This window comes from Prionailurus viverrinus, chromosome B2, assembly GCF_022837055.1.
Source record: "Prionailurus viverrinus isolate Anna chromosome B2, UM_Priviv_1.0, whole genome shotgun sequence".
Taxonomy (NCBI): Eukaryota; Metazoa; Chordata; class Mammalia; order Carnivora; family Felidae; genus Prionailurus; species Prionailurus viverrinus.
The window spans coordinates 74,870,916-74,893,435 of NC_062565.1; the positions used below are offsets into that span (position 1 = coordinate 74,870,916).

Here is a 22,520-nt window from a genome sequence, read left to right on the forward strand (position 1 = left end):
TAACAACTTGTTATTTTTGTTTTTTGATTCTAGCTATTCTGATAGGTATAAGGTGAGATCTCATTGTGGTTTATCTTTGGATTTCCCTGAAGATTATTAGTGTTGAGCATCTTTTTCATGGGTCTCTTGGCCATTTGTAGGTCTTCTTTGGAAAACATCTATTCAGGTCCTCTGCCCATTTTTTAATTGGATTTTTTTGGTATTCAGTTTTATAAGTTCTTTATGTATTTTGAAAATGAAACCCTTATGGCATATATCATTTACAAATATTTTCTTCTATTCAGTAGGTTACCTGTTAGTTTCATTGGTGGTTCACTGAGTGAAAGCTTTTTGTTTTGGTATGGTCCCAATAGTTTAATTTTGGTTTTGTTTCTCTTGCCACAGGAGACATATCTAGAAAATTGTTACTATGGCTGTTGTCAAATTACTACTTTTGGTTTCTTCCAGGAGTTTATGGTTTCAGGTCTCACATTTAGATCTTTATTCCCTTTTGAATTTCTTTTTCTGTGTGATGTAAGAAAGTGGTCCAGTTTGATTCTTTTGCATGTTGCTGTTTAGTTTTTCCAGCACCATTCATTGAAGACTGTCTTTTCTCTATTGTATATTATTGCCTCGTTTATTATAGATTAATTGACCATATAAGCATGGGTTTATTTGAGCTCTGTATTCTGTTTTACTGATTTATATGTCTGTTTTTGTGCCAGTACCATACTGTTTTGTTTTCTACAGCTTTGTGATATGTCTTGAAATCTGAGATTGTGATAACTTCCAGCTTTGTTCTTTCAGGATTGCTTTGGCTATTCAGGGTCCTTTGTGGCTCTATATATAAATTTTAGGACTTTTTTCTAGATCAGTGAAAAATGCTGTTGGTATTTTGATAGGGATTTGCATTAAATCTTTACATCTAGATTGCTTTGGGGAGTATGGATCTCTTAATAATATTGGATCTTCCATCCATGAGCATGGAATATCTTTCCATTTGTGTCATCTTCAATTTCTTTCGTTAGTGTTTTACAGTTTTCAGAGTACCAGTCTTTTACCTCCTTGGTTGAATTTATTCCAATATATTTTATTCTTTTTGGTGCAAATAGAAGTGAGATTGTAGCCTTAATTTCTCTTTCTGCTATCTCATTATTAGTGTAGAGAAATACAACAGGTTTCTGTATGTTATGTATTCTGTGCTTTACTGATTTCATTTATCAGTTCTGATAGTTTTTTGGTGGAGTCCTTAAGGTTTTCTATATATAGTATCATGTCATCATGTAAGTAGTGAAAGTTTTACTCCTTCCTTATCAGATGCCTTTTATTTGTTGTCTGATTGCTACAGCTAGGACTTCCAGTACTGTGTTGAATAAAAGTAGTGAGAGTGGACATCCCTGTCTTGTTCTTGATCTTAGAGGAAAAGCTTTCACCTTTCCACCATTGAGTATAATATTAGCTGTGGGTTTTTCATATATGGCCTTTATTTTGTTGAGGTATGTTCTCTAAATCTACTTTCATGAGAATTCTTATCATGAATCGATGTACTTTGTCAGATGCTTTTTCTGCGTCTATTTTGATGATCTATAGTGTTTTTCCTTCCTCTCGTTAATGTGATATAAACCACCCATGCAAATATTGAGCCACCCATGCATCCCTGCAATAAATTTCACTTGATCATGGTTAATAACTTTTTAAGTATATTATTGGATTCAATTTGTGAATATTTTGTTGATAATTTTTGCATCTGTGTTCATCAGAGATACTGACCTGTAATTCTCTTTTTTTGTAGTGTCTTTATCTGGTTTTGGCATCAGATAATGCTGGCCTAATAGAATGAATTGGAAGCTTTTCTTTATTTTTTGGAATAGTTTGGGAAGAATAGGTACTTAACTCTTTTTCCAAATGTTTGGTAGAATTCACTTGTGAAGCTCTCTGGTCCTTGACGTTTCTTTGTTAGAAGTTTTCTGATTAGTAATTCAGTTTCATTACTGGTAAGAAGTCTATTCACATTTTTCTCTTTGTTCCTGATTCAGTTTTGGGAGGTTACATGGTTTTAGGTTGTCCAATTTGTTGACATGTAATTTTTTCATAATATCTCCAATAATCCCTTGTAATTCTATAGTGTCAATTGTTACTTCTCTTCTTTCATTTCTGATTTTGTTTGAATTCTTTTTTTTTTTTTTAAATCAGTCCAGCTAAAGTTTTGTTGATTTCATCGATCTTTTCAAAAACCAGCTCCTGGTTTCACTGATCTGTTCTTTTTTTTTTTTTTTTTTAATTTTTTTTCTTTTTAAATTTATTTTTGAGAGACAGAGACAGAGCACAAGTGGGGGAGGGACAGGGAGAGAATGAGACACAGAATCTGAAGCAGGTCCAGGCTCTGAGCTGTCAGCACAGCGCCTGACACGGGGCTCAAACTCACAAACTGTGAGATCATGACCTGAGTGGAAGTCAGATGCTTAACGACTGAGCCAACCAGGCGCCCCTCATTGATCTGTTCTATTGTTTGTTTGTTTGTTTGTTTTTTAGTTTTTATTTCTTTTCTGTTCTAATGTTTGTTTTCTTCTACTGGTTTTGGGTTTTGGTTTTCTTCTTTTTCTGGCTCCTTTAGGTGAAAGTTTAGGTTGTTTGAGATTTTTATTATTTCTTCAGTAAATCTGTATTGCTATAAACTTCCTCCTAGAACTACTTTTGTTGCTTCCCAAAGATTTTGGACTGTTGTGTTTTCATTTTCATTTGTCTCCATGTATTTTGTTTATTTTTCTCTTTGATTTCTTGGTTGTTCCATTCATTTTTTTTTTCCATTCATTTTTTAGTAACATGTTATGTAACCTCCATGTGTTTGTGTTCTTTCCAGATTTTTTCTTGTGAATTGATTTCTAGTTTAATAGCATTCTTCTCAGAAAGGATGCATGGTATAACATCAGTGTTTTTGAATTTATTGAGACTTGTTTTGTGCCCTAATATGTGATCTCTTTTGGAGAATGTTCCATGTATACTTGAAAAGAATGTGTATTCTGGTGTTTTAGGGTGGAATGTTCTGAATATATCCATTAGACCCATCTTCTCCAGTGTGTCCTTTGAAACCACTGTTTTCATGTTTATTTTGTTTTTGGGTGATCTATCCATTGATGTAATTGGGGTGTTAAAGTTCCCTGCTTTATGTATTTGGGTGCTTTCATGTTGGGTGCATAATATTTGTAATTGTTATATTTTCTTGTTGGATTTTTCCTTTTATTAATATATATAATTAATGCTTCCTTTTCTGTGTCTCTTATTACAGTCTTTGCTTAAAGGCTGTTTTGTCCAGGGGTACATGGGTGACTGAGTTGTTTAAGTATTCAACTCTTGGTTTCAGCTCAGGCCATGATCTCATGTGAGTTCGAGTCCCCACATCAGGCTCCACACTGACAGTACAGAGCCTGCTTCGGATTCTCCCCTTCTCTCTGCTCTTCCCCTGCTCATACACACACTCTTTTTCAAAATAAATAAAAATAAAAACTTTAAAGGATATTTTGCTTGATGTAAGTATTTCTACTTGCTTTTTGTTTCCATTTGCATGATAAGTGCTTTTCCATTCTGTCACTTTCAATCTGCATGTGTCTTTAGGTCTGAAATGAATCTCTTGTAGCCAGTCTATAAATGGTTCTTGCTTTTTTATCCATTCTGTCATCCTTTTATTGGAGCATTTAGTCTATTTACATTCAAAGTAATTAATGATAGAAAAGTACTTATTGCTCTTCTGTTACTTGTTTCATACTTTTTTTTGTAGTTCTTCTCTGTTTCTTCCTATTGCTCTCTTATCTGATGGTTTGTTGGCTCACTCTGATATACTTGGATTCCTTTCTCTTTATTTTTTGCATATTTATTACAAACTTTTGCTTTGTGGTTACCATTAGGTTTGTATATAACATCTTATACATATAGCAGTCTATATTGATGATGGCTTAAGTTTAAACCCATTCTTTATTCCTCTCCCCCTCATATTTTAGGTATATGGCATCTTACTTTATATGCTTTTATTTTTGTGAATCCCTTGACTGATTTTTGTTGACATATTTTTACTGCTTTTTTCTTTCCTACTTATTCCCTCTTATGGTCTTTCCTTTGCACTCAAAGTGTCCCCTGTAATATTTCTTACAGGACTGGTTTAGTGGTTATGAATTCCTTTAACTTCTGTTTGGGAAACTCTTCATCCCTCTTTCTATTCTAAATTATGGCCTTGCTAGAGTATTCCTGGCTGCAGTTTTCTTCTTTCAACACTTTGGGTATGTCATGCTCATCACCTTCTGGTCTGCAAAATTTCTGCTGAAAAATCCGGTGATAGCCTTATGGGGTTTCCCTTGTATGTAACTGTTTTCTCTTGCTGCTTTTAAAATTCCTTCTTTATCACTACTTTTTGCCATTTTAATTACTGTGTGTGTATTTAATTCTTGGTGTGGACCTCCTTGAGTTGATTTGTCAGAGGTTCTCTGTGCCTCTGGATCTCGATTTCTGTTTCCTTCCCCAGATTCAGGAAGTTTTCAGCTCTTATTTCTTCAAATATGGTTTCTGTCCCCTTTTCTGTCTCTCCTCCTTCTGGGATCCTTATAATGCAAATGTCATTACACTTCATGATATGGCTAAGTTTACCTAAGCCTATTTTCATTTTTTGTTATGTCTTTTCTTCTTTCTTGCTCAACTGGAGTGCTTTCCATTACTCTGTCCTCTAGATCACTAATCCATTCTTCTCCTTCCTCTAGTCTACTATTTATTCCACCTAGTGTATTGTTAAACTTTTTTAGTTTACTTATTTATTTTAAGAGAGACAGAGCCAGCATGAGTGGGGGAGGGGCAGAAGGAGAGGGAGAGAGAGAATCCCAAGCAGGCTCCATGCTGTCAGTGCAGAACCTGACATGGGGCTCCATCACACGACCGTGAGATCATGACCTGAGTTGAAATCAAGAGTCAGATGCTTAACCAGCTGAGCCACCCAGGCACCCTCTATCTAGTGTATTTTTAATTTCAGTAATTCAGTTCTTCATCATTAATTGGTTATGTTCTCTCTTTGTTAAGAGTCTCACTGAGGTCCTTCACTCTTTTCTTAAAAGTCCAGTGAGTATCTCTATGACCATTACTTTAAATTCTTTATCAGTTGTATTACTTATTTCTGTATTGTTTAGCTCTCACTGTGATTTTTGTCCTGTTTCATTTGGGATATATTCTCTGTCTCTTCCATTTGTTTAACTGTGTCTGTTTCCATATGTTTGGAAAGTCAGCTACATCTCCTGCTCTGGAAAGTAGTGGCCTATTAAGAGGGCATGTAGTGCCCTGTAGTGCTTTGTCCCCTGCTGACCAGTACCTGGCACTTCAGGGGTATCTCCTATGTGCGTTGTCTGTGCCCTGCTGTTGTAGCTGAGCAGCTTTTGCCTTCTGTCCATTTGTCTACAATGGCTCTCTTTGCTTGTTATGGGCAGGATTTGGTCCTTGTGTTGCTAATCGGCCAGCCTGGGGCCACCTTGGACTTAACTTGAACATTTGCCAGAGAGGTAGTAGCACAGAGGTGTAGGAGAATGTGAGGACAGGGCATCTGGTGCCAGCAAGGTTGTCAGCCACAGGAGGGTTCCTGCAGCTGCTGGGGACTAAGGCACATGGGTTGGAAGAGGCTGATATACAGAAGTGTATGGGGGCAGGTCTGGTAGTGTTAGCAAGGTTTGTCCAGGTCTGCTATGGGTGATGATCTAGAGTAGAGTTCTGGCTGTTTGGGGCATGTTTGCAAGAGAACAAGTGGGCGGGGGCACTATGAACAAGTTAGGTAGCAAGTGTTGGTGCCCTGGCTGGTTGCTGCAGGTGTCCATGTGTTTATGCTGTGGAGTGAGGGAAAGAAAGCTCATTTGTTCCTGGAGAAGTCTCCCAAAGATCCCTGCCCCTGTGGCACATGCTCTGAGATTAGTAAGCAAATCTCCCTCCTGGATACCCCAGGCTTTTGACAGATTGCTGCTGCTTTGCTGTATCTTGGGTGGAGCTATTTGTTGTGTTGTCTCTTTAAGGCTGGGACTCAGTTTCTTCTCGCCCTCCTTGCTCTCTCATAAACCTCCTGATTTTTAAAGTTCCAGGTGTGTGTGTGTGTGCGCGCGTGTGTTTTACATTTATTTATTTTAGACAGAGCACAAGTTGGGGAGGGGCAGAGAGAGAGGGAGACACAGAATCCAAAGCAGGCTTCAGGCTCTGAGTGTCAGTACAGAGCCCAAGGTGGGGCTCAAACTCACAAACTGAGATCATGACCTGAGCCTAAGTCAGTCGCTTAACCGACTGACCCACCCAGGTGCCCCCTAAAGTTCCAGGTTTTTAAGTCCTGCCTGTGATTGTAAGAACTCACAAAATTTGACCCCTCTGGTTTTGAAAGCCAAATATTTGGGGATTCATCTTCCCTGTGCAGTCTCCCTGGTGTGAAAGTTTGTTTCTCTCCTCTCTTGTGCCTGGGGTGTTCCTCCCTCCCTCCTGTGGAAAGTCCCTTGGGTGTATTTAACTCCTAATCTGTCACCACCCTCCTACTCTCTTTGATATGGCCTCTTCCTTACATTTAGCTGTGGAGAGTTTGTTCTTCCAGTCTCTGGGTCATTTTTTTTAGTTACTTACACTAATGTGTTTATCATCTGGCTGTATCCATGGGACAAGGTGAGCTTAGTGTCATCCTACTCTGCTATCTTCCCTGGAAGTCCTCTTCTCTTTTCATTTTGTGACCATATCCTTTAAAGCAGAAAGGTTTTTCATTTTGATGAAGTCCAATTTATTTTGTTGTTGCTTGTGATGTTTTTATGTTATTTCTAAGAAGACTGCCTAGCCCTAGGCCACAAAAACTTACTCCTGTACTTTATTCTAAGACATTTATAACTGTTACATTTAGAGCTATCATCCATTTTGAGTTGATTTTTGTGTTGATGTGAGGAAGGAGTCAACTTCATTATTTTACATGTGGATATCCAGTTACCCCAAAACCATTTGTTGGAAAGACTGTTTTTACCTTTCACTTAATCATGTTGAAATACTCTGAGTCCCATTCTTAGATCCTCCTCCACATCCATGAATCCAGCTCTAAAGAAAGGTACAGAGTTAGTTAAAAGTCTGACAGGATAACAAAAATAGTGGAGGAGAGGCCACATTGGGCCAAATTTAGTTGAGCCTCATTTAAATCCTTACTACTGCTCTATTAGTTATCTAGTGCTATATAACAAATTACCCCCCAGTCAGGGGCCTAAATCAGCAAGATTATTATAAGTCATGAATTTGAGAGACTTTGGTTATATAGCTCTGTGTCAGGACCTCTCATGAAGTTACAGTCAGTATGTTGGTTGGTACTGCAGTCAAATGAAGGTTTGCTTGGAAATGGGAGATCTGCTTCCAAAATTACTCACTCACATGACTGTTGGCAGAAAGCTGCAGTTCTTTACCACTGGAACCTCCCCATAGGGCTCGTGTAAGTGTTCTCACAAGGTGGCAACTGGCTTTCCCCAAACCTAATGATCTTAGTTTAGAGATGATAAGGGAGAAAGCTAAAGTTCTTTTATAACCTAGTTTTAGCCATGACACATTATCACTTCTGCCTTGCTATTTTTGTCAGAATTGAGTCACAAAATCCAGCCCAAGGGGCTAGAGGATTTGGAACCACATTTTTAAAATCAGTATCAAAGAATGTATGAACATGTTTTAAATTACCATGTGTATTTGTCAGTTTCATCAAAAGTAAGGTCAAATTCCGAATAGTTGATGTTCCTTTATACTATAAATGCTCATTTATTGTCTAATAAAATGAGATGACCTCCAAATATTTTTTTAAGCTTTATTTAAGACTCTACACCCAACGTGGGGCTCAAATTCAAAACCCCGAGATCAAGAATCACATACTCTTCAACTGTGCCAGCCAGGTGCCCCTCCAAGTCATTCTTTTTTTTTTTTTTTTTTTTTTTCATTTTTTTTTCACTGCATGTCCTTGATATATCAAATCCAAACCAATCTTAATGTATTTATGTATCAAAACAAGGCAAAAGAGTATGTCTATCACAAATATTGTATCAGAAAATAGGAAATAAATAACATGATTTCTAAGCTGAAATAAGTACCAGAATATTTCCTATTCTTTTATATCCTTTTGTTCTCACAGCCATTTTCCAGTTTGTGGGAAGGAACACGTGAATTCTTCATGACTCTGTGTACTAGTTGACCAGTGTTGACCACTTCTCACTCAAGAAACATTTTTAAGTTAGACAATAGTTTTATAGCAAGAGCATATGAACTCATTTTAATACTTTACTTTGTAACTTTGGTTCCTTCTGCAAACTTTTTTATAGGTGATGATTTTACATGACTTTGGAACTGGTCTCTAGTGGAACGCTGTGGGAGGATGAACACAGAAGAGCTGGAGTTACTGAGTGACTCCAAATACAGAAACTATGTAGCCGCAATTGACAAAGCACTAAAGAATTTTGAATATTCCAGTGAATGGGCAGATTTGATATCGGCACTTGGAAAACTTAATAAGGTATGTCCAGAAATTCAGAAATCTGAATTTCTACTTACTGGACTTCTCTAAAGCTTGAAGTAAAGAATTGTAAAAACATAACTAAAGCTTAGAATTACTTTTGGTACTGCTATTTTACTTCATGAATTGCATGCCTGAACAGCCAGGCATATTTTGAGGCCAAAACAACATTACCATTAAAAACATGAGACTAGGAAGCAAACATGCTAATAACTCTGAGGGCTAACAAGCTTCTGTAATTGAGCAAAGATATGGTTCTGGAGTTCCTGACAACAAAATTAGAAACTGGTGTAGAAAGTGGTAACTTGAAATGTGCTTTACAAATGTTATGTAGCAGTAAGGAAAATTTTGTATCCAGGCAATTCTTAGATATATTCAGTACTTTTTTTTTTTACGAAAGTGGTAAGTAGTCACTTAGGCCTTGGGGGTTGGCCTTGAATGTTTCCTCTTAACATGTCTGGTTTTAATCCACTATTATGATGGCATTACAGATCAATTCATAGCTTTACATTTTTACACTGTTTTTTGTTTGTTTTCTTAGATCAAACTTTGCTCACCTCGTACTTATAGTTTTGATTTTGGGAATTTTTGGAGGGTTTTTTTTTGCAGTTGTTACTGAATTGGAATGTTTTTAAATATTAAATGCAGTAGGGAAGATGATAAGAAATGAGAGCTCTCCCCGTAACTTTTAACATCAAATAGCTTAACATACAATTATTAGGAAAGAAATTATCCTAAAATACATTCCAAATACACTATTGCTTGACCTCATACATACTATAGATAATTAATGTCTTCCAGAAAAGCTTTCATTTTTAATGTGCCAAGGATTTATCTTAAAATTAGATGCACAAACTTCTGTTTGACATGTTAACTTGTAACATTTATCATTTAGGGTTTGATAAAATCTCAGGTTTTTTTTATAATATCCTCAAGAAATTACATCCAAAATTATGAGTATGCTTAAAGGTAGTTAGGTTCTTTCTTGCTCTGAAGAGTCTCTTTCTTTCTTTCTTTCTTTCTTTCTTTCTTTCTTTCTTTCTTTCTGTGTTTATTTTTAAGAGAGAGAGAGAGAGAGAGAGAGACAGAGCGTGAGCAGGGGAGGGGCAGAAAAAGAGGGAGACACAGAATCCAAGGCAGGCTCTGAGCTTTTGGCGCAGAGCCCTATGCAGGGCTTGAAATCATGAAGTGTGAGATCATGACCTGAGCTGAAGTCAGACGCTTAACCGACTGAGCCACCCAGTCTCCTTCTGAAGAATCTCTTTCTGAAGACTTACTAGGAGTTATATTTAAAAACAGTTTATTTTTTTAAAATTTTTTAAAGATTTTATTTTATTATTACTTTTTAATATTTACTTTTGAGAGAGAGTAGGGGAGGGGCAGAGAGAGAGGGAGACACAGAATCTGAAGCAGGCGCCAGGCTCCAAGCTATCAGTACAGAGCCTGATGTGGGGCTTGAACTCACAAAGCACCAGATCATGACCTGAAGTCTGACGCTCAAGCAACTGAGGCACCCAGGCGCCCCTAAAGATTTTAAGTAATCTCTACACCCAACATGAGGCCCAAACTCACTCAGATCAAGAGTCACATGCTCCACTAGCTGAGCCAGCCAGGCACTCCTAAAAGCAATTTATTAAATGTGGAAATTAATAGACCTAATTAAGTACATAAGTAGTTTTTATACTTAGTATTTATGAAAACATTTTATTGTATCCAGATAACACAGAGGAGGATATGCAAGTCATTGGGAAAACTTAAGCTGTGAACAGGCAAGGATTGTATTTAGTATAAATTTGTTGAAAATAGTCTAAATACATGTTTTAATATAAAATGTTATTTATTAATATACTACATTTTCACCTCATTATACGTTTTTTTCAATTCAAAATTGCTTTTAAAAAGAACGTTTTCCAATTCAGAAATCCTTTTAGATAATGGTGCTATAAAAAAATCATGCTACTGACTCTTGGCTACTGTGTTTAAAATTGAGATTAAAACTTTGGACACACGGAAGCAGCTAGTTGAAAAATGTTTTTCATAGCTGTGTTCTTGCCAGTGTTTTGCCCTTAATTTGCTTTTCATTTCTAGATTTAACTTTATTTGCCTTCATTGCATCTAGTTTAAAACTAAATTAAAAACTTGTAGTGGGAAGAATTTTGAAAATGTTTTATGTAGGGGCACGGGGGTAGCCCAGTCCGTTAAGCGTCCAACTCTTGATTTCAGCTCAGGTTGTGATCACATGGTCTCGTGAGTTTGAGCCCCACATGGGCTCCACATTGGCTGTGTGGAGCCTGCTTGAGATTCTCCCTCTTCCTGTGCTCTCTCCTGTTCGCACTCTCTCTGTCTTTCTCAAAATAAATAAACTTAAAAAAATAAATGAAGAAAATGTTATATTTAGGTGGACCTCAGAGCCTTCACTTTTGTTAAAAACCTGGAGATCTTGTCCTGAGTTTTCTACTGTACTGCCTTTGACAGATCATTTTATGTATTTTAATTTCGGTTCTTTATTTTGTAAGATAAAGGACTTTTTTAAAATATTTCTTCTAAATCAAATTCTAGCATATTATCCTGTTTTCATTGTGCATTTATTCTGTAATGTTCTATCAGCACTGTACTATAATACTTTGAAGAATTAATTTATAAGTTCTTTTTTGTTACTTAAATAACTAATCTCCTTTGGGTGGTTTATAAAATAGGATCTTCTGTAAATTCCACCCTGACCATTATCTCTAAATAAATGTTATGTTTGAATAAACACAGTTGTGATTGGTCCACTTGGGAAATTAGTAAAAACAAATGGGTAGTTATAATCTTTTGTAGATTCTTGGAAGCATTAGAACTCCTTGCTGACATATGATATCTCGGAGCAGTGGTTCTCCCTCTTTCAACGACATATTTATGTTGAGGTCCAGTTTCCTTCATATCTTTGAAATAGTGTATCAAAAATAGATTGACATTAAAGATTTGCAAAAATCAAAATCATTGCCTCTCTTCTGAATAAATTTGTTGGCAAAATATTGTGTTTTTTTTTTAATTTTCTTTTTTAATGTTTGTTTATTTTTGAGAGAGACAGAGACAGAATGCGCGTGGATTAGGGGCAGAGAGGGAGGGAGACACAGAATCCGAAGCAGGCTCCAGGCTCCGAGGTGTCAGCACAGAGCCACACGCGGGTTTCAAACTCATGAGCTGTGGGATCATGACCTGAGCCGAAGTGGGTCGCTCAACCTACTGAGCCACCCAGGCGCCTGAAATATTGTGATTTTTTTTTAATAAAAATGGTATTTCTGTTAACGTGGTGTAGGTTTGGTTTTTTTTAACAAAATAATTTTTTTGCATCCTCATTTTTAATTTTAAATATGGTGTATATTGACAGATGTAACTAAGACAGTAGTTCTTTGACATCTTTTATACCTTTTTAGAATGTAAAGAAGTCCTGTAAGGATTTTTTGAAAATTCTGTGCTAGGAAATGGAAATAAAAGATATAATGTTTTTGTTTTTCTCAGCTGAATTAAAATGTTTTCTTCAAGGTTTTACAAAATAATGCAAAGTACCAGGTAGTACCCAAAAAGCTGACTATAGGCAAACGCCTAGCTCAATGCCTACATCCAGCATTACCAGGTGGAGTTCATCGAAAGGCACTTGAAACATATGAAATTATCTTTAAAATCATTGGACCCAAGAGACTTGCCAAAGATCTTTTTTTATACAGGTAAGAATAATTTTTTATGTATAAATAAAATATATTTTTAACTGTGTTATGCTTTGTGCAGTAAAAGCTAAAGTACTGAAAACTCCTTAATGAAGTTTTTAGGTATCAATGTCAAATATTTTGATAGTTAAGTGCTTCAGAAAAATTTAGGATATTCCTTAATGTTAAATTTTTTTCTTTTTCTATGTCATTTATGATTTTTACTTAAAAGTGTTGAGACTACAGTACTTTCTGCCTTTTTAAACTTAAGGACTATCGTGAGAAAAAAATAAGATACCTTTATCTCTCAGCAGCTTTCAATGTAGTTGACCATTCTTTACCTGGAATAGGCTTTTTCTATTGGTTTACATTCTCCAGTTTACTTTCTCAATCTTGATATGGACATATGGAATTTTTTTTTTTTTTAAGTTTTATTTACTTTGAGAGGAGAGCGAGCAGGTGGGGAGGGGTAGAGAGATAGGAAGAGAGAGAATCCCAAGCAGATTCTGTGCTGTGATAGCACAGAGCCCCATGCAAGGCTCAAATTCACAAACCATGAGATCATGACCTGAGCCAAAATCAAGGTCAGACACCTGACTGAGCCACTTAGGCATCCCTGGACATACAAAATTTCTTAAAGTTTGCTTAGTCTTATGTTTTCACTTTATATTCTTTTGTTGGGTGGGCATATTCACACCCACGGTTTATCTTTTAAGTGCCAACTCCCAACTTGGGATCACCAGTGTTGGCTTCTGCTTTAAACTTCTGGATTACTTGCCATCTCTTTGTGGTTCTTTAAAAGCAGCTGAAGCTCACCCTCTTCCAAACTAAATTCATTTTCTATAAACCCAGCCTTTTGCAGTGCACTAAAGTTCAGTAAATGGCACCATTGTCCATCCATTTACATGAGCCTGAAATCCAAGGGTTACACTTAATAACTTGTTTTCTTTGCCCATATTCTTCCCATGTACATTCTCTCACTAGGAGATCTGTTTCATTGGTGAAGCACAGGAGCAGAGGAATCAAAATAGTTTGTCTTTACCACTAACCAGCTCTGTGATCTTGGATCATTTTCTTCATCTCTCTGTGTGTATTCTCATTTGCAAAATGAGAATAATATTACCAGTTTCACAGGATTGTTAATAGAATTAAAAATGTAAATATATATAAAGTGTTTAGAACAATGTGCAGCATATAGGAAGTACTCAATAATTGTTACCTATTGTTCTGATAGATGTTCCAATACATCTACTTATTTCCACCCTCACTGGCAGCATCTATTCTAAGTAAGCTTTATCTCTAGCTTGGTCTTTGTCACTGGCCTTCTAACATTCACATAATATCTTGTTCTTACCCTTTTATACCCTTTTCTCCATGCAGTACCAGAGTAAACTTTTTAATACATTAAAATAGATGTCATTCCCCTGCTAAAAACCTCCATTGACTTCTTCCTGTTACTTAAAGTCAAAATCAAAGCCCTTACTATGTTTCTAAAGTTTTATATATTTTGGCCCTGCCCCTGTCAATTACCTCCAGCTCCTGCCACTTTCTACCCAATTTACTCCATTCTGTAACACAGGTCTCTTTGTTTATTGTTCCTCATTTTTTTCTTTTTCCCCTCACTCTGTAATGCTCTAATCCAAATCACTGATTAAATACCAGATCCCCGGAGAAGACTTGCCTAGTTATCCTATCTATAAGAGACTTTCTTCATCTTCATCATTAGTACTCAGTGGTTTTACTGTGATGTATTTAGAGGGAGGTATCTGTATTTATCCCAGTTGGGATTCATTGGGATTTTTAAATCTATGAATCAGTGACTTTTATCAATTCTGAAACTCTTAAAATTGCCTTGATTCCATCTATTCTGTCTCCCCTTTTTGGAACTATGAGTAAGCATGTGTTAGATCTTCTCACTCTGATTTTCCCATTTCTGATCCTCTCTTACTTGTTTTTAAACATCTTGTCTGTGCTGCATTCAGGGTACTTTCCTCTTACCTAGCTTCCAGGTCACTAGTTCGTTCTCTCTCTCTCTCTTTTCATATAGATGTAAAATTTTTTCTTAACCTTATCGAGATATAATTGACTACAACACTAAATTTAAGGTATACAACATATTATTTGATATATGGGGGCGCCTGGGTGGCGCAGTCGGTTAAGCGTCCGACTTCAGCCAGGTCACGATCTCGCGGTCCGTGGGTTCGAGCCCTGCGTCGGGCTCTGGGCTGATGGCTCAGAGCCTGGAGCCTGTTTCCGATTCTGTGTCTCCCTCTCTCTCTGCCCCTCCCCCGTTCATGCTCTGTCTCTCTCTGTCCCAAAAATAAATAAAAAACGTTGATATATGTATATACTGTGAAATGATTACCATAAGTTTAGTTAACACATCCATCATAACCTCAGTTGTGATTTTTTTTCTTATGACGAGAACTTTTAAGGTCTGTTCTCTCTTAGCGACTTTCAAATACAGTATTGTTAACCCTAGTCACCATCTGTACATTACATCCCTGTAACTTATTTATAACTAGAAGCTTGTACCTTTGACCACCTTCACTCATTTCTCCTCCCCCCACCTGCTAGGCAACCACCATTCTCTTCTCTGTTTTTATGAGTTTGATTTTCTTAGATTCCACATTTAAGTGAGAACATACAGCATTTGTCTTTCTCTGTATGACTTATTTCACTTAGCATAATGCCCTAGAGATCCATCCATATTGTCACAAATGGCAAGATTTCTTTTTTTCCATGATTGTACTCCAGAGAAAGAGAGAATGTGCGTGTGTGTGTACATGGGCGTGTGCACGTGCATAATCATGTGTGACACTTTATCCATTCATCTGTCAGTGGACAGAAGTTTCCATGTTTTGCTATTGGAAATAATGCTGCAGTGAACATGGGAATGCAGATATCTCTTCAAGATCCTGATTTCATTCCCTTCAGACATATAGCCAGAAGTGGGATTTCCAGATCATATTGTAGTTCTATTTTCAGTTTTTTGAAGGACCTCCACATTATTGTCCGTAATTGCTGTACCAGTTTACATTCCCTCCCACAGTGTACAATGATCCTATTTTCTCCACTTCTTCTCCAGCATTTGTTATTTCTTGTCTTTTGATAATAGTCTAACAGTTGTAAAATGGTACCCCATTGTGGTTTTGACTTGTATTTCCCTGATGATTAATGATCTTGAGCACATTTTCATGTGCCTATTGGCCATTCCAGTATCTTCTTTAGAAAAATGTTCGGGTCCTTTGCCCACTTTTTAATTCGATTATTGGAGGTGTTTTTGCTATCCAGTTATGTGAGTCCCTTATATTAATTTTGGATGTTAATTCTTTATTAGATATGTGGTTTACAAATATTTTTGTCTCATTCGATGGATTGACTTTTTGTTTTATTGATCATCTTTTACTGTGCAGTAGCTTTTTCATTTGATGTAGTCCTGGTTGTTTATTTTTGCTTTTTTTGCTTGTGCTTTAGGTTTCATATCCAAAATATCATTTCTAAGACCAATATCAAGGAGCTTTCCCCCTATGTTTCCTTCTAAGAATTTTATAGTTTCTGGCCTTATATTTAAGTCCCTAATTCAAGTTAACTTTTGTGTGTGGCATAGGATAGGGGTCTAGTTTCATTCTTTTGCATGTATATATCTAGTTTTCCTCTTTTAGTCTTGACATTGGTAACTCAGACCTCATTTCTTTTTTTTTTTTTTTTTACTTTGGTCAGTCTTGTCATGGGTTTATCACTTTAGTTTTTTTTTTTAATGCAAACTTTTAGCTTTGCTGATTTGCTTTACTGTGCATATATGTTTTGTCTTTAAATTCTGCATGGATGTCTTAAAAATACCATCTAAAGTCAGTAACAGGTTTTTAATAGTAATAAATATTACATTCCAAAGAGAAAGCACTTAAAAAGAAAAGCTGAGAATTGCTGAATCAATGTGTGTAATTCTCTATTAACTGATAGATTTTTCTTTCTTTTCTTTTTTTTAAAAATTTTTAAATTTTTAATTTTTTTAAATGTTTTTATTTATTTTTGAGACAGAGAGAGACAGAGCATGAGCAGGGGAGGGGCAGAGAGAGAGGGAGACACAGAATCTGAAGCAGGCTCCAGGCTCCAAGCTGTTGCACAGAGCCCGACGCAGGGCTCGAACTCACGGACTGTGAGATCATGACCTGAGCTGAAGTCGGACGCTTAACCAACTGAGCCACCCAGGCGCCCCTGGATTTTCCTTCCTTAATGCAATATTTTTCTTTTATAATTCATGCCTGCTACTTTTTCAACTTTAAAATAACACAAATTTTACCTTAAGAAACATAGCTATTTTACAAAATTGCAGTATATCTGGAGCATCTGGGTGACTCAGTCGGTTGAGTGTCTGACTTCAGCTCAGGTCATTATCTCACAGACAGTGGGTTCCAGCCCTGCGTCAGAGTCTGTGCTGACAGCTGGGAGCCTGGAGCCTGCTACAAATCTGTGTCTCCCTCTCTCTCTGCCTCTTCCCTGCTCATGCTCTGGTCTCTCTCTCTCTCTCTCTCTCTCTCTCTCTCTCCCCCTCTCAAAAATAAACATTAAAAAAAATAAAAAATACATTACAGTATATCTGATTTTGTCACTGGTATGTTACGTAAAAATAGTAAATTATCTCTAGAATACCACTTCTAGAAAACCATTTCTAAATATGGCAGACACTCTGACATACACATTATGGAGTAAAATTATATTGCTATTCTATAGTTGTTAAAAGCATACCTAATTTAAAAACTAAAGTTTATATTAATGTTGGACTTTTTATTTTTAAGTAATTTCTTTAATCTCAAGGTTTATGGTTTAGCATAATTACGTACAAAGACTTTGTAAACTTGTATAAACTATATTTTGATAAAAAATCATCTTGCCTCTTTGGGCTTATTTTTTTAAACATGATACAGTATATGGTCGTGTTACTAAGAAGGCTAGATGTGCAGTTTGAGTGCCACAAAGTCTTAAATGTGTATGTAAAGTAAAGTATGAAAAATTTTGGTAAAACAAATTTGGACCTCAGGCTGGAGAGAGATTTTAGAGCGGTGATCATTTAGGTGGCAGTTGAAGCCATGAGAATAATTGAGATCACCCAGGTACATTGTGAATAAGAAGGAAGGAAAAGGAAGACCATTCTGTGAATATTTAGTCAGTGAAGGGGAACAAGAGTCAGAGATAGAAAATGTAGCAGGAAATAGCTAACGTGGAAGCCAAAAGGGAAGAGAGTTTCAACAGAAAGTTGTGGGTGACAGTATCAAATATTACAGGCAAAGCAAATAGTAAAAGGGCTGAAAATAGAGCATAGGATCTGGCAGTTAATAGACGTTGCTGATGATAATGAGAATAGTTTCATTAGAGGGGGTAGAAGTATCCTGATCGAAGATCAGGTGACAGGTGATAAATAGGGGAAAATGCATACTTTTTTTTTTTTTTTAATTGAAATGGGAAGATAGGTTCAAGCCAGAATGCAGTGAAGATAAAGGATTTGGGATTTTATTGTTGTAATTTATTCTCTTTTTAGACTCACAGATAACCACAATTGTGTTGAAAGGCAAAGATGTAAGTGGAAGAAGATAGATAGAAGTTATCAGAAAGGGGGCACCTGGTTAGCTCATAGTATGCAACTCTTGATCTCTGGGTTGTCAGTTTGAGTGCCGTGTTGGGTGTAGAGATTACTTAAAAAATAAAATATTTTAAAAAAGAGAAAGAAGTTAGAAGTGTGAAAAGGAAAATGGATGAAGCAGGATTCTGGCAAAGGCCGGCATTGGGCGCTGCAGTTTATGGAGGAAGGTAGCTTTGAGGAGGCTTCAACTATAAATTTAAATCAGACTGCCTAAAATTGGAGGCAGGAATGTGGGAAACTCAGGGAGTTCTCTCTTGATGACCTCTATTTACTGTACAAACTAGGAGCAAGAGATTCTTAATTCATTTGTTAAGCAGTCACTAAGTGCAAGAGGACTTGGTGGTAGGGACTTAGGATACAGAAACAGAAAGATAGTCATGGTACCTTGCTTTCTGATATTTACGGAATTACTTATTAGAATTAATAAAAACAGAATTACTTACTAGAATAAATAAGTATTGGGTACTATGGGAATATAAAATAGGGAGCCTAACCTAGTCTAATTAAGAGACATTCTCCTCCAGGGAATGGCTAGGCTAATTCCTGAAAGTCTAGGAGTCAACAAAAAGGACAGAAGTAAGGGAGCAGTAATTGAACCTGTCAGAACAGCTTGTGGAAAGGCCTGGACGCTAAAAAGAGCATGGAAGGATTTAAAACAAACCTGAAAGAAATTCTTCAGTATAGCTGGAGCAGAGGGTGCAGGAGTCAAATGGGTGAGTTTATGTGACCTGTACAGAGATATGGAGTAGCAAAATGTTAAAACTGTGTTAAACTAGACTGTATCCTAAAGGCAACAGGAAGCCAATGAAAAGTTTTACTGAGGACAGCTGCTTCAGGGCAATACTGAAGCAGTACTTGGTAAGTCATGATGACTGAGCTGTATATAATGGTGGTGTCTTCTAAGAAAAAGTGTGGTAGAGATGGAGATAATTTACAGTATTTAAAAAATATCTAGAAGAGTGACTTGGAGAGAAAACTTGGTGATTGATTATAAGTTAGAGAAGATTTTTTTTTAAAGGGTAAAGGATCACTTTTAAATTTGTAGCTTTTTGGTCACCCAGACAGATGGTGATGCCATATTTTAAAATTGTGACATTTGAAGACTGTGAAATATCTAGCTAGCTAGCCACTGGCTTTTGAGTCTGAAACTTAGGTGAGAAATCTGGGTTTAATGGAAGTAGAAGTCATCAATATGCAGGATATCATTTTGAGCCAATCGGTATAACTTATTATTTCATCAAAATATAAATTAAGGTTTATATGCATATGTAGGTGATGAAATTTTGGGGTGATGGTGGCGTGGTCCAGAGCCAACAGCCAAGAAAGAATTCTTAAAGACATCTTTGGTGCAAAAAGGCGATTTTATTAAAGCATGGGGACGGGACCCATGGGCAGGAAGACCTGCACTGGGGTCATGATGGGTAACTGATTATATACCTTCAGGTTGGGAGGGGGTCAGGGATAGAGTAAGTCTCGAAGGTATTTTGGATGCAAGGTCTCCAGGACCTTGAAGGGTTAGCTTTTGCTAGGGAAATGCCATTTATTACCATTTAATAAAATGTCAGTCATGAGACCTTCAGATGGATATCAGGAGGCCATAAGCTTGGAGTATGATTGTGAGCACATATCTTGGGGCAGTTGAGATAAAGGAAGTTTCCAAAGGAATTTTTTTTTAATTTTTTAATGTTTATTTCTTTTTGAGAGAGAGAGAGACAGAGAGTGAGCAGGGGAGGAACAGAAAGAGAGGGAGACACAGAATCCAAAGCAGGCTCCAGGCTCTGAGCTGTCAGCACAGAGCCAGACAGGGGGCCCGAACTCCTGAACCATGATATCATGACCTGAGCCAAAGTGGGACACTTAACCAACTGAGCCACCCAGGTACTCCTGAGGGATTTTTATATGTTAAAGTAGGCTTACAGGATCCTCGAGGTTGGGTTAATGTTAAGCTAAGATTCTCTTTTGCCTCTAGCAAAGCAAAGGCAACTGAGCTCCTAGAGGGAAGTCACACTGCCTGTTTCATGGATTTGTCAATGGGCTGTAGGCAATAAGGGGATTTAATGTTTCATTAGCCTTAGTTTCCCACATCACCATGGCAAGCACCCTTTCCTTTGTTCTTGGGTAGCCAGGAGTGTTCAAGGAATATCATACATATTCTACCTGGGGGAAAGGGTCTGCCAGCCTGTATTTTGCCCTCAGCTTGCCCCACTCTCCCTCATCATATGTACATATGAATTAATATTTTGTAGTTAATGTGCTTCTCCTTACCCCCATTTATTTCTATGTTTTTAAACAGTTCTGGATTATTTCCTCTTCTTGCAAATGCTGCCATGTCTGTGAAACCAACATTGCTAAGTTTGTATGAGATATATTACCTGCCTTTGGGTAAAACACTGAAGCCTGGTCTACAAGGATTGCTAACTGGTATTCTGCCTGGCTTAGAAGAAGGATCGGAGTACTACGAGAGGTGAAATGGTGCTACTGTTGTTGCCACTAAGTGATCAAAGGCCTGGATTTGTCACCAAGTATCCTTGGATCGATAATGTTTTAACATCACAAAAATTAATTATTCTAGACCCTTGAATATATCACGTGAAGATTTCTGTAGCAAAAAATAATTATTGTAATATATCTAGTTTGTGTATTGCACTGAAAATATAGCTAAGAGCACAGACTTGGGAGATAGATGACTGGGTTCAAATCCTAGCTAAAAAGAAAGCTTTTTTAACATGGTCTGAAGTTTTTTATGTTTCCTCATCTATAAAACACACATAACACTTACTTCATTCTGTTATTATAATAATGAAATCAATCCAGTTCCTAGCACATGTAAGTTGCTCAAAAAATTGTGACCCATAATTTAAAATAATACAGTATATAAGAATTTAAATTAATAAAAGAATGGGAAAATGAACCATGTGCCAACAGTTTTTAAATTCTTAGTGATGGAAAAGAGCTTAACACCAAGTACAGTGATGTTTTACTGGCTGTTGACATGATGCTCTTGATATTTTAATTTTTCAAAGAAAATGAATTAATGCATCTTGGAGCCTATTATTTCTTAGGAAGTTTATAGTTGTAGACAGCACATGATGGTGTTAACTATCTTTAATAGCTTGTTACTGATGTTCTCACCAAAAAGGAAATTATGAGTTGAGGTAGCAAACATAAAAAAGGCCAAACTTAATTTTATGAGTACACTTAATGGCTTAAATTTAATTTATTCTAGCGCACTCACCAGTTACTCTATTTTATGGTGGTTTATATGTTTCTGTAATATAGTCAGACTCTAACCCTGAAAATACTAGATTACGCTCCTGAGCTACTTTGAGAAAATATAATTTTGGTCCTCAAAATTTATCATTTTCTTTTGTTAACTTTTTTACTTACTTGCTTACAGTTTTAGAAACATATGTTTTATTTCATTTAGTGTATAAGTCCATTTTATTTTAAATTTTAAATTGTCGTATTCTAAGGGAAGCACTTAAGTTTGCTAGTTGCAATTAAAAATATAACAGTGAATAATGATTTTTAGGACTATAGTCTGTGTTTTGTCTTGTTAATGTGTTTTAGTCAGTTTGAGCTGCTGTAACAAAATTCCACAGATTGGGTAGCTAATGAACAGCAAATTTATTTGTCCGAGTTCTAAAGACTAGAAGTCATTATCTGAGTACCGGCATGGTCATATTCTGGTGAGGGCCCTCTCCCTGGTTCGTAGCTGGTGTCCTCACATAGTGGAAGGGGCTACAGAGTTCTGTGGGATTTCTTTCATAAGAACTCATGACTTACGCATCTCCCGAAGGCTCCACTTCTCCTGATGCCATCATTTTGGGAGGATAGGGTTTTAATATGACCTTTTGAGGAGACATTCAGACCATAGCATTATGTTTTAGTAGCTTTTCAACACAAAGTATAATAAAGGGATTGATAAATGTGTTCTTTTAATCTATAGATATATTAAGGCCAGAAGGGAGTACAGTGTTAGGTTAAGTCACAGAGCAAGTAGACAGTAGAACGCATCATCAGATTCTTTTGATTCTGACTCTACTACAGTGTAATAAGTTTTTATGTATTACATTATTCTATATTTGAAACTAATCATAAGTAATTTTTGAATGCAGTCCTTAATAAAGCAATAATATATCTTTGATTTTGTTATAGGTATAATTCATTAAAGTTTTGTAAATTATAAGATGTGAGGGCGATCTGGCTGTGATATCTGTCACCCCATTGATTTGATTGCCAGGGTTGATTTAGCTGACCTGGCTCGCTAAGCAGGTGTCTCCCTCTTCCCTCACCACTCCATGTATGCCCCTCCCAAAGCTGTGTGCTTAGTTGAAAGGGATGACCTTCCCTGATAGAGGAGTACTGTTCTTTGGTCAAGGATATATGAGTAGCTACATTTTCCTGCTAGAATCCCCAAGACACTCTCAAAGTTATTGTGAGTTGCATAATATGATTTCAAAGAAAAGGAAACATTTGGAAAGTGTCCTTTAAGAATTTCATAGAAATCCAAGAGAAAATATTTTCTGCTACAGGATTACTGTTAACTAAAATGTATATGGTGGTCTGGGATGCCTGCGTGACTCAGTCTGAGCATCTGACTCTTGATTTCGGCTCAGGTCATGATCCCACCCAGGGTCATGGGATTGAGCACCATGTCAGGCTCTCTACTAAGCATGGAGCTTGCTTA

General features: G+C 36.7%; 1 protein-coding gene across 10 annotated transcripts in view; it reads left to right on the plus strand.

The window, feature by feature from the left end:
• The window catches only part of DOP1A (DOP1 leucine zipper like protein A), a 113,793-nt gene that overhangs the window by 23,413 nt on the left and 67,860 nt on the right, over positions 1-22,520 (plus strand). For 8 of the 10 annotated variants that reach the window (XR_007152180.1, XR_007152177.1, XR_007152178.1 and 5 more), the window contains exons 2-4: positions 8,310-8,500; positions 12,029-12,210; positions 20,124-20,294. Coding sequence is in view for 5 of the 10 variants with exons in the window: in XM_047858811.1 (XP_047714767.1) it covers positions 8,363-8,500; positions 12,029-12,210; positions 20,124-20,294 (491 nt within the window). In the remaining 5 variants the exon portion in view is untranslated. Of the gene's footprint in view, positions 1-8,309; positions 8,501-12,028; positions 12,211-18,354; positions 18,544-20,123; positions 20,303-22,520 lie in introns of those variants that run through there. The other 2 variants (XM_047858807.1, XM_047858809.1) reach the window with 2 other exon arrangements.